Source organism: Lissotriton vulgaris, chromosome 2_1, assembly GCF_964263255.1.
Source record: "Lissotriton vulgaris chromosome 2_1, aLisVul1.2, whole genome shotgun sequence".
NCBI lineage: Eukaryota > Metazoa > Chordata > Amphibia > Caudata > Salamandridae > Lissotriton > Lissotriton vulgaris.
In genome coordinates this window covers 1,838,994,413-1,839,006,616 of record NC_141687.1, presented here as the reverse complement: position 1 = coordinate 1,839,006,616, position 12,204 = coordinate 1,838,994,413, and the positions used below count along the sequence as shown (strand labels likewise).

General features: G+C 42.9%; 1 protein-coding gene across 1 annotated transcript in view; it reads right to left on the bottom strand.

The window, feature by feature from the left end:
- MAP2K1 (mitogen-activated protein kinase kinase 1) overlaps positions 1-11,454 on the bottom strand; it is a 134,215-nt gene extending 122,761 nt beyond the window's left edge. The window contains exon 1 of the mRNA XM_086957992.1: positions 10,904-11,454. Coding sequence (XP_086814118.1) covers positions 10,904-10,983 — 80 coding nt within the window. The 5' untranslated portion in view covers positions 10,984-11,454. The remainder of the gene's footprint in view (positions 1-10,903) is intronic.
- Positions 11,455-12,204: the final 750 nt, after the last annotated feature.

Here is a 12,204-nt window from a genome sequence, read left to right as displayed (position 1 = left end):
CTGACCCAGCCGTAACAACACAGCACCTAAAGACGGCGTTAAAAGAACAGGGTAACCTCAAAGGAACAGAATATTAATAAAGTCAGAAAAATATTGGGTGCAGCGGTAGTCAAGAAATCACATGAAGCCACTTCTTTTCTTTTTTGAAAACTTTTTTATTATTTCCATTTCCATGTTCAGGAGTTTACATACATCCATTAACTACAGTCCTCTCCCTCTTCAAATGAAACATATTACAATTCGAGCGAATACAGTCGTTAGACACTGTGTACAGCACAAAGTTATGCAGTATTGTTCCCGCCCCAGGACTTTACCCCCCCCCCCTCCCTCCATCCTCTCCCCCCCCTATACATTTCTGTAATAGCGTCGGGCACCAACACATTGGCAGTTCTCTCTACAGTCATGGACTACTCTCGGGGGTTAATGTCTCACAAGGTGGTTCACAAATATTCCCTCGGAATTCGTTCCATTTCCCCCAAACTCTCGTCCATTTTTTGGGTGTAGACTGCTTTCTCTGATATCATGGCTGGGTCCATATCTGTTTCCCATTGTAGCAGCGTGGGTATCATCCCGGATCCCCAGTTCCTAGCTATATTACACTTCACTATTGCCAATCCCAGCGTTGCCCAGGCTTTCATTGCTGTGTTTAGGTCTGTAGGTTGCCATATATTTAATAGACAACATTTTGGGTCTGTCTGGAAGTCTACCTCACCCACTTCTGCGATCTCAAGTAGAACCTGCTCCCAATAGACCTGTATCTGTGGGCAGTCCCATAGTATGTGAAAGTATGTTCCGGTTTGTCCGCATCCCCTCAGGCAAAATGGATCAGGTGCATGTTCCAGTTTGTGTAATGTGGTGCGAGGGTAGTATATACGATGCAGCACCTTAAGTTGCACTAGTTTCAGGCGAGACGGGATCGCCGCCTCCCTGGCTGATGCTAGCGCGTCCAACCAATCTGAGTCTTCTATGTCCCCTAGCTCCACCTCCCACCTGCTACGGAGAACCACCGTGGGATCTGGGAGATTATTTAGTATTTTACGATATGTCTGCGATATGGCATTTTGTCCATGTGGTTTTTGAGGAGTCTGTCTTCTAGGGGCGACACATCAGCCAGTTTATGAAGCCACTTCTTGACAGCAATACCAGAGAGCAATCATTGAAAGACAAGCCTTAACACCTTGGCTGCTAGAGCAATTCCCGCTGGGTGCTGAAATATTCAGAAGCCCAAGCTCCATGACGAGCTCAGCTCGCCATAAGCACACGACCAGTGTACTGCATGACGAGCTGAGCTCGTCATGAGCATCGAAGGGGTTAAAGAACATTCTGCTGACCAGGCTCCCGACACTGCCTATTTGGGAATACAGGGCCCACTGGAAACTTAATCCACCAGGTCACAGGCAGTGCAGGGTGTGCCCATATTTCTCAGAATCTATTGTCCATATAGCATGTTGCTGTCCAGCTTTGCTCCTTCCAAGGCGAGTTTACCTAAGGCCAATTTTCCTGCACTATGGCGTAAGAACATAAAAAGATGCAGTGTCACACATCTTTTCATTAGACGTTCCGAAGGAACTAGCATGGATTGTTAAATTTTTTGCTATAGCTAGAAGGCTACTGTAAGACACTCCTGGGGACATCCCCCCGGACAGCATTAAGTATGAACTTGCTTGAACTTAAGCATGGAGCTGCTAGCCCATAAGATGGACATAGCTTGCCAACTTGGCACCTTGTATTTTGAAATTCCTGATGTATCTTTCTTGAAGTGTTTATTCCTGATGCAATTTAAACCCTTGTGATGGATGGCACATTGGATTATTTGATCCTTTCCTTCTCAAGCTGCTGGTACTTTTTTTGGTGACCCCATATTCCACGAGCTTAATTATTTTACCCTTGTGGCCTCTTTCCAGTTGATTGGATGCATACTGTAAATATCTTGTTTATCTTTTTACCACTGAATACCACCTCTGCATTGATTTGGCTTATGGCATGAGGCACTTTAGATTATTTGGATTCCTGTCTCTCATGTTGCCTTCTCTCACTTGGAGACCTTACTTTCCATGTTTTTAATGATTTTATGATAATGATAATACTTCAACGTGGCTGTTTATTGAACTGTTTGCTAGCATAAGTCAGACACTTTGAATTCTCTTTGTCTTAATCTTTGTATGAAGTATCTGCTTTTGATTTGAACAATGGCACATGGCACTTCGGGAGCTGGAGCTGGATACATTATCTCCTACTGGCTAATGCATGTTTTCATGCTTATAGTGATTTTACCGCAACATTTCTCTTATTTAGTTATTTCTGGGTTAGCATTTCCCTCCTACTCTCTCTTCCTTGGGAATCTTAGAATGGAGTTCAGAGACTGAAAAAAACTAGTTATGATGATTATGGTTTTTTCCTGGTCTTCTTTGCTACTCGGAGTAGAAAAGAACTGCATGGATTTTCCCAGAAGACTAGTGGCTCATGAGGCATAACAGTCTTCTTCTGTGAGACTGCACGTGTGAACACACCACCAGATGTGCTCTTTTATCAGTTTGCTTACTTAGCTAAGGCATCATATCACGTGCTACAGATCAAGCTGACTCAACATTTTGGCTTACAACTATGTCATGGTTACTTCTATACTCAGCACTCTACCAGTTTAGTCTAGTCTGCCTGATGTTTGATACTGCAGTGCAGGTTGATTACATGTGTTAATACACACACAATATGTCTGGCTATGAGGAGGGGAAAGCAGGATGTGAAGAGACAAAGGGAGTGCGCTGCGGTTAAGGCGTTAACCGCAGCGGTTTTTCCGCTGCGGTGCGGGTGTTCTAAAGGGTGGGCGGGGCTCCGTCGGCCGTAGGCAGCACTAGGGAGGTAGTGCTGGAAGCACGCAAGGGGTTAAAGGACAAGAACCCTCACTCACCCGAAGGTTACATGCTTCGTCATGGGGTTCCCTTCTCACACCAGGACCGCAAGGGGGCAGAGTGCAAAGAGGGGCATGTGATATAAAAACTATCTCCTGCTGGGCTCACTATATACTTTGTTACGGTGCCCCCAGTGGGTGGGACTAAACAAGGGTGGGGACTGAGGGTTTAAAAAAACTCCCCCTCTATATGGTCAACATGTTTCTGCCCACTGGTGACCCACCAGAGGTTCAAAGGCATTCGTCAGGACCAATATGAAAACGTCACTCTGCAAGCAAAATAGAAAAATACCGGCCTCGCATAAGTAAGACAGATGGTGGCGGAGGTAGCCCACCATAAGTCTCAGGGTCCACCATTGTACCAGAGCGTATCAATTAAACCTGCTCCCAAGCCTGGCTTACTTATCAGAGGAAATAGTGTTATATCACTAGGAGATAGTGTTATATCACATGTCCCTCTTTGCACTTTGCTCCTCACTCATCACCCTCTACTCTGCTCATCTGAACAGAAAACACATCTGGCCCTCTCCTTGGGAGAATTGTGGCCCCATGATGAAGCATGTCACCTTCGGGTGAGTGAGGGTTCTTGTCCTTTAAACAGCACGCTCCCTTTGACTCATCACATTCTACTTTACCCTTCTAAAGGCTAGGCGTTTTGTGTGTGTGTATTTGAATTTTTTAGGTAGCATTACTTTGCTGATTGGGTTGAAGCTTCGCCTGGACTCCTGGTATGTATTCTGATTACAGATGTTGCCACTGACTTCCCACCATGCCGAGCAGCTCTTTCACCCCTACGATGGCAGAGGGGTGGCATCTCTCTTTCAGCAGCAAGATCACCATTCATAACATCCACCTCACCCAGTTTATAACATCCCCCCAAAGGTAGGAAGGTACGAGAGAACTGAACTTCAGTCCAGCCCCTGCCACCACCTTGCCCACCACTAAGAAAACATCGCTCTGTTATTTTTCGGGCAGACTTCCACAAACAAGCCAAGTGAGAATCCCCTGACAGAAGCCTGAGATAATCGTGGCCATTTAGCTGGAGAACTTTTGTATCTCTTACAAGTAAACGTTGAATTACAGTTTAAGTTCTGCAGCATTAGCATATAAAATGGGGTTTTAATTTGCTGAACTAATAGTACACAGAATATACAACTTCCAAGCACGTATTTAGTCACTCTTGTATGCGTTAAAGAGTAAAGTCAATGCTACTTCCACATGAGCCTATGTGTATTTATTTTTAGGGTTGCGTTTAGATTGAGTTGCAGATCGCTTTCAAAGACATGCCGGTTCTGTTGATTATACTGTTTCAACACCATCTTTTGGTTCCTTTGATTGTTAGAAAAAATATACCTTTTTGGTGAAGGTGTGCTTGATATGTAAGTAAATTCGCTCAAATAAATAAACAAATAGAAGGGGGACAAGGATGGAAGTGTTTCATGCAAAGCAACCAGGAAAGCGCATTTGGTGCAGAGCCATCTTGAGACCTATAGCTAAGGTGTTTTGCACCAACTCTTGTACAAATCTATCTGTCTCAGTTATTGGTCACCAGCTGACATCTACTCATGCATTTCTACCCCTACATTTGCTTATTTGCTCTTGATTTTCTACCAGTGTAATAAAGAAACGAGTCACATATGACAACTTTTAATTTGCTCTTTATTTTATACCCTATACAGTTTGTCACTTCGCATTTTATAAATCTAGCTGCTCTTATGTAAGGAGTTCTTCTAGCCTACGGGGTCTGAGTTACACAAAAAAAGCACAATAAATAAATAAAAATGTGCCTTATCTGACTCCACGACCCGAGGACTCCAAGGCTTGGTCTGATCCCAATGTGCTCACTACAGGCACATAATTTCACTACCATAGTAACTGTGCTATGTATGCATAGTGAGAAAATGGAGGTAGGATGAAAAGATGTGTCTCCCACGGATTCCTACTCAAATGTAGCTTTGGTATAAAAAGACAACACCAACAAAATGAAAAAACATGAAATAACATCTGAGACTAGAGAGAGAGAGAAAGGGGAAACTGGGGTAGAACATAGCATGAAAACTCAGGTCCAAAACCATGCCAATTTTAAGATTTGGTTTCAACAAACACCATGTGTGGCACTGACGCTTCAAGAGTTGGTCTAATCCCGCTGCGACACTCCCGGGCACTTAATTGCACTTTAATAGTTAAATACATAGTGGGCTTCACGCAGCTTTACATGTTAGCAACAGTTCAGTTCCTTAGCAACGCAATGAAACCATTGACGCCCACGCCATGCACATTTCCTCCGGATCCTTTCAATGTTGGATTTTTTTTTCCTTTTCAAGAAGCTAAGCAATTTTTCCAATCTGGCGTTTATGCTAATGGATCCAAAAAGTCGGATCAGAGTACAAAACCTGCTTTTCTTGGAACATAAAGACACTGCAATTACGCAGAACTTGCAAGAAATTCATTTCAAACTATTTTCACTCGCAGGGGGGCTGTGTAGGGGCTACAGATCAGGGGGATGGTGAAAAGAAATAGTTCAGATACAAGGGTTAGGTGATGTATCAAGGAGATATTGCTCATAAAAATTCCAAAAGAGACAATGTAGCATTCAAACAGAGGTCTATGAAGACCCGGTAGTTAAAAACAGATAGCAAAATATACAGATCACAAAAGCAGTTCAAGTAACAGTATGCAGTTCCTCGCAGACACCCCACATGGGGGAAAGGGACAGTAACGGAACATACTCCAAACTCACACTAGCATCTCTCAGGCTATTAAATCGATTAGTATCTTAGGTCTGTTATGACCGGGCGTAGGAGATTCAGCCAGTGAGGTGAGGCCTTCAACAAATAATAGTGACATTACCACATTGGTAGCAATAGTACTATGGGGGCTTAGACGTCAGAGCAACTGAACTTATGTCCCAAGGTGATAAGTGATATTCCTACAATGGCAAAGACGTCACTGGTAACTATATCATCAGTTGTGATATTAACAGGCAAGTAGTGACATTACTACAAGGGCAGCAATATCAATGCACGAGCAGAGATGGAACCACAGGGGCAGTGAAGCCACTTGGAGTGCTATTATCACACAAGCAAAATTCCTGGGGTGTAAATAAATGGAGGGTACATTACCGCAAGGACTGCAGCATCATCAGAACGGGCATAACATCTTCAAAAGCATCATAATACCAAACAGAAAGAAGAGAACATCATGGGACATCATTATAATTGCTGTACTATCATCATAATGATCATAATTCCAAAAGAAAAGTGCGCAAGCAGCAGGTTACTGAAGAAAGTACATCAAACGTCAAGGGCCATGCTAACCCAGCAAAAGGTCGAAGAAAATTAACAACCTTTGGCAAAACCAATAGGTTTCATCTATCTAATGCGAAAGAAGGACTAACGTCTCTGCCAAAGTTTGCCTGTAAAATATGGCCTAAAAATAAAGTAAAATAAAAATGTCTTAAAATACTGGAGGGAAAATAAACATAGCTTACGGTATCTCAAAACAATACATTAAATGCAATGTTTTCAATCTTTATAAATGGCATGGTTTATTTTCAAAATACTCCACTCAGGAAACCAAACAGAATTTTTAAAGAATAAGGTAGTGTCAGAATGTACAGGGAAACATTTGACATGGTCTGATTTTTTAAGAACAGGATTCAGCCAATTGGTCTTGTGCAGCAGCCTAGGGGGCAGATGTACATGCCTCCAGGGGAAGGACCATGCTAAGTACACCTTCTGCATCAAAGGCAAGTTAAGTGAATGCAGCAGATGGCCCTTCACACAGCACTACAAAAGCCACTGTGTGCCCAAACTTGTGCTTTCATGCCATCTGGGAATAGAGGACATAGAGCAAGATATATTCTTCTTGTTGTGCTTTTACAGAGACTGTGGGGGGAGTGGGTATCAACACTGCAGGGGTGAGGGGCAGTTATTTGAGGGAAGAAAGCAGCACAAGAGGGAGACTTCTAGAAAACAAGTAGTTCCCTAAATGTGACCAGCAGAAGGATACAAGTCAGCCTATCAAAAGAATTGTAACGAGGATATGCTCCAGAGGAGGGGCAAACACAAGATGAAAGCAAGCCATGAATAAAAAGCAAGAAAATGAGTGACAATCAAACCTTACTGAGCTGGCCCTGTGAACCAATGCACCTGTGACTACGAGTCTCAGATCAACAATAAACCATTACTGCAACTAAATATTTCAAAACTAACTGACAAGTGTGAGTGACAAGTTTCAAGTCTATGTATCCAAAGCCACCATGTCAGATTGAATCTGACTGCCAGAGAAGAACAGATTGTGACAATAAAGCCAATCAAAGGTAAACAATGGGCGGGCTCTAAGCCCACTGTAAATTCATAATAGGTCTTTTGCAACCATACAACTTGTGCAGCGTGGCAGCCAAAACCTAAAAATGACAAAAACGTTGCCACAATCGCTCCCGAGAGTCAAAAATACTAAAAACGGCCTAGGCAACGTCGAAAAGCTTCACTGACACTCAGGGAACAAGTTGAGGTACACGCAGATAGATGGTGCCCACCCACTATTTCATAGGGTGGACAGCATCCACCCTGCCAAGAAGTTGGGCCCCACTGAAATATGCTGAATGTATCACTGTGTAATTTTGAGGCACAGACCACATTCAGAAAGAAGCGCCTGCAAGTTGTCTGCTTTCGTTCCCAGAAGCAATGTGCATGCAGCGAGGGGCCTTTTTTATTTAAATTCCAACTGGGCCCTAAACAAAGGCAGAAGTTAAGGGGCCATTATGCCTCCTTTTGTTCTGAGCATCTTGACTAGGAGCTATCTGAAGCCTCATATCTAGTTCCCACTGCAGTGGAGGGGAAACAAATGCACACATATTGTAATCATTGCACAGGTACAGAGAGGCATGGTTTTGATTTTGTTCATTCCCTGTATATAAGAGATATGCATGCAAAGCAAGAATGTGAGATCTGGTGGTCTGTCCCAGTATTTACACAAATAATTTAAATTCCACTATTTTGTTTTATTTCTTTTACAGTGCTTTGCACACCAATGCAGGGTTTCAGTGCACTTTACATCACACGTACACATTACACATTGACAATAATATCACACAAGTGTGCAAATTTATGTACAGAATGTGTTACATAAGACAGAAAGGATTACAAGGTGTAGGAGACAAATGTCATTCATAGCTTACTGTGTCATGTTAGAAGGATTACATTTCAGGGACTGCAAGCAACAAAACGATCTCTGCATTAAATGCAGTAGTCCACTTACTTATCTATATAAAATAAAAAAATCTGCATGTCACATGATGTGCTTTGCAGGAGACACATTAACCCTCTGTGCTACTTTGATTCAAAACTAGAAAAAACAAAGATCTATCCAGAAAAGATGTTAACCACCAAAGTTATTGTACTATTGTTATTATTTCCTGACATTTACGGGTCCCACAAAGCTCTCTGCAGCAGGTGCCTATACCCCATAAGGTATTTTAAAATGCAGACTTTGCAGTCAAGTAAGCAGAACAGATTTACTGTCACGTTTCTCTTTTTGCCAATTTCCTTGTCACAGAGGATTTTTTTAATAAAAAATTAATGAATTGAGGCAAGATTTTGTATCGGGGTTGAGTCATTTTTTGGCACAATCACGACGCAAAATCTAAGTTGTTAAATCTGGTAATGTGTGCAAATGTACTCATTTTATACCTTATAAGCATTTGTGTGAGGTTTTAAGATCGGATGTCACTTCTTTTGATGCGACGTCCTGTGAGGTTATGGGTTGTAATGCCACTTCCTGTGATGTCCCTTCCTGTGATGCCAGTTGCGATGTCACGCGCCGTGTACTCACTTGCATACTGTCTAACTTGGTTAGTCCACCCACTTATTTTTTTAGAGACTTATGCCCTGCTGACACCTCTTCTGCGGTCATACAACACCTTCATGGGAGACATCTCACGCAGCTGCGCACACAAGGGGCACCTTTAGGACAATCCTCCGATTTCAGTGGAGTTTCTTTAACTCTGCCGTTCTCTGTTCTATACACGCGATGGTGCATGAGACTATTCCTTGAAAAATGTCTCGTTCACCATTTCGATTAAAACCTACAGAGTATTTATGTTAGTCTAGCTCTGAAAATAAGTCCATACAATATAATACGTATGCGCTCTTGTGTGTAAATATAGCGTGAGCTCGTTCGATGCAAACCTGCCCGAGCACGGGATCCTTATCAGTAGGTGTGGCAGAATCCTGGAAGAGCCTCAAAACCGACCGTGTTACGGATTAACTATCTCCCTGGGCGCAATGCAGAGAAAATGCCTCACCTTGGGTAGGGCCCTTGAGGGGGAGGTGTGGGATTGTGTTTGCAAGCGTGTGAGGCTGACCCTCACATTCCCCTTCAGGGCATGCATTTTTCTGCTGCACGCATGAGCCAGATTGCGAGTTTCCTCGACCGTGGGCGCCTCGGAACACGTTCATTGGAAAACATGCTTGACAACTTTTCCTGCCCAACCCATTCCAGCAACATTTAATTCCTGGCACGTCCTGTGGGTGGGATGGGACTGCCCGCAGTCCCCACGAAGAGAGATCCCATCCTACTCCTGAAAACGAACACATGTCCCCGGAACATCAGACACCATATCAATCCTCTTCTGAATCCGGGCATAAAGGGGCGGAGGTAGGATATCGAACACCTTGTAGACGCTTCACCCACATAAATGCTTTTCACTGCACACGAGGTCAAATATACCTTGATGCACAGTTTGACAAACGATGAAGTCTAGGGCATCTTAAACTTCAGCCCGGGTTTTGAAACGATAACAATTAATCCTAAACACAAACCCCAATCAACGGTCCCTTCACTTTTTTTGAACCAATCTTAACCTTACAATACATGTACTCAAAGCCCATCCTAAAGTAGGTCTTCAGCCCACTAAACCACGCCCACTCAAACAAACCATGTATTCCATCTTAAAGATTCCCACAAACTACAGTAATATACCTTGAGCACATCAAACATATGTCTAAGCTACACAGAACATAACTCGTGCCACTGTATTGTATTGTATTGTAGCATTTCTACATGTAAGATAGAAACTCAGCCCATGCCAAACATACTCTAGTACCTGGGCTCCCTCTTTCTGTACTTCTGGATTAAACCCTTTTACTTGAAACTACCTACGAAGTCTTCACAGCATTTTTACTTCCATACCCCTTACTACATATACCTTCCATTCCATCCCATAGGCCATCCTACATATACCCCTAATCCGTCCCTTAACTAGCCGCACTCATTTCCTGTTAATACTAGCCCGCTCGGTACCATCCATCCTATAGATTAATTGAACCAATCGTAGACCCCTACCACAGATCATCCTTGAATTGTGCTCTTCACCTAGATTTCTGGTCGTACCTTCGCCATCCTTAATTCATATTTCAGTCCATCCCTCCACCTATCCTCTACCAGCCCTTTAACCTACTTCTGCCTCAATCTTTTCGTCTACTACTCAGTCCATCCACCCACTTCCATTTTGAACCCTCCCTTCCTCTCAGCCAGGACTACCACCTTTTACAGAGAAACATGCCAGCCATTTGTTAATGTTTTAGAATATAAAATGTACGTAAAATCCTCAGTATCCCTTCGCTCATTGCAATTCTGTCGGTTTACTTTAATTATCAGACATGAATCATTCAGACAACTCCCAGATACTCTTTAAATGATCTCTTCTAGTAGTCATTGTTTTATTTCTATATCGCTGTGGGGGAAATATCATGTAATCGATTTTCAAATTGTTTTAACGGCTTTGAAATTAAAGAAAAAAAATATTTATCAATCCTTAACCCACTCTAATGTATGGATTTTGCCCAATCTAACCCCTCCTTTCGGTTGCCCATCTCTAAACTCCATCAGGACTTACTCCTTCAGCACTCCACCCCTGCTGAACCTCTCCTAAAATGCAATGTTATCCGCCATCGGCCCCTCTTCGCCACCCCACAAGTGACCCCCACTTACTCAGCTGTGGTGCTGCCATTGACATTGGATCCGTCTGGCGTTGGGTTCAGCTGAATTGGTCCAGGCTTCTTCTTTGGCATTTTGTTACAGCAATGGGACAGCCCGTTCAAACGTCAAACAGGTACCATTCGCTAGAAGAAGGAATTTCCTCCTACCCTTAAGTCCCCAGCAGCGACGGGACAGAAACAGTAAGGCAGTTCTTGGGTCCAGCAAAAGCGGGCGTTTGCCACAGCCTGAATGTACTGATCCGATCTCAAGTAATTCCCGGTACTGTACAGATGTCTTGATGGAGACGAAGATGGATATGGTACTTCAGTGTAGACCTTGATTTTGCATAAGAGGTTCTGTGCCTATGTGCTCTGATAGCCCCTGTGAAGCAGGAGGGAGAGGGCCGAATATGAGCGCTTCCTCCCGTCTCCTGTCAGAAGATCTGAAACATCCGTTTGCTTTTTCGATTCCGACTCTAACCAACTTTAATGTGAGAAAACGAAATAGGTTAATAAAAGGTAGCCTTTCAGTGACTGACAGGGCAAGGGGGCGGTGATGGGAGGATCTTAGTGACTGTATTTCACACTAAGCTTTTCAATTGGTGAAGAAAATGGCCCGCCCATCCCAGACCAAACGTAGCTGCGCCAGAAGAAACCTCCCCGCTGCTCCGGAAGGCATGGCCCAGCCACTAGCATGCCGGTATTTTGATAGGTTCTGCTTTCGTTAGGTTGTGCTTGTTGGGCGCGGTCATGGAAAGAAATGGAAGTACGCTGGATATTTGCAGCCGACAGATGTAGCTTCTTGTACATCTTGTTAAACAGTGCGTTTATGCGTTTATTTTAACAAAAAGCTCGCAGTCATTCGATGTTTGTAAATTGAGTATTTCAAAACTTTACATTAAATCCAATGCACGTTATTTTCGGAACTATAATTTAATATCGCCAAAAGTCATTTCAGCTAAGATAAACATTGATTTGTAACACTGAACACATCACGTATGCGAAATAATGCTAGCAATACAATGTATTTGCGTGTAAAGCAATCTTAATACAGTATGATATATATACCCTAGTTTTATGGTATTTCTTTTTAAACATTTCCAACTTGTATTTATCCATATTAATTTTTTGCTAATTTTATCTGTATCTACATTTTGTGAAAAAATATTTTCCCTTTTATACTCTTGTCAGTCAGCACATCCATTGGCCTTGTAGTCATGATTGACAGCATTACTCAAAAGAAGATTTAGAATCACAAATTTGCTAGCATTCGTGACAAGAATTTGCAATTCTATTAAGGACACGGAGGCGAGG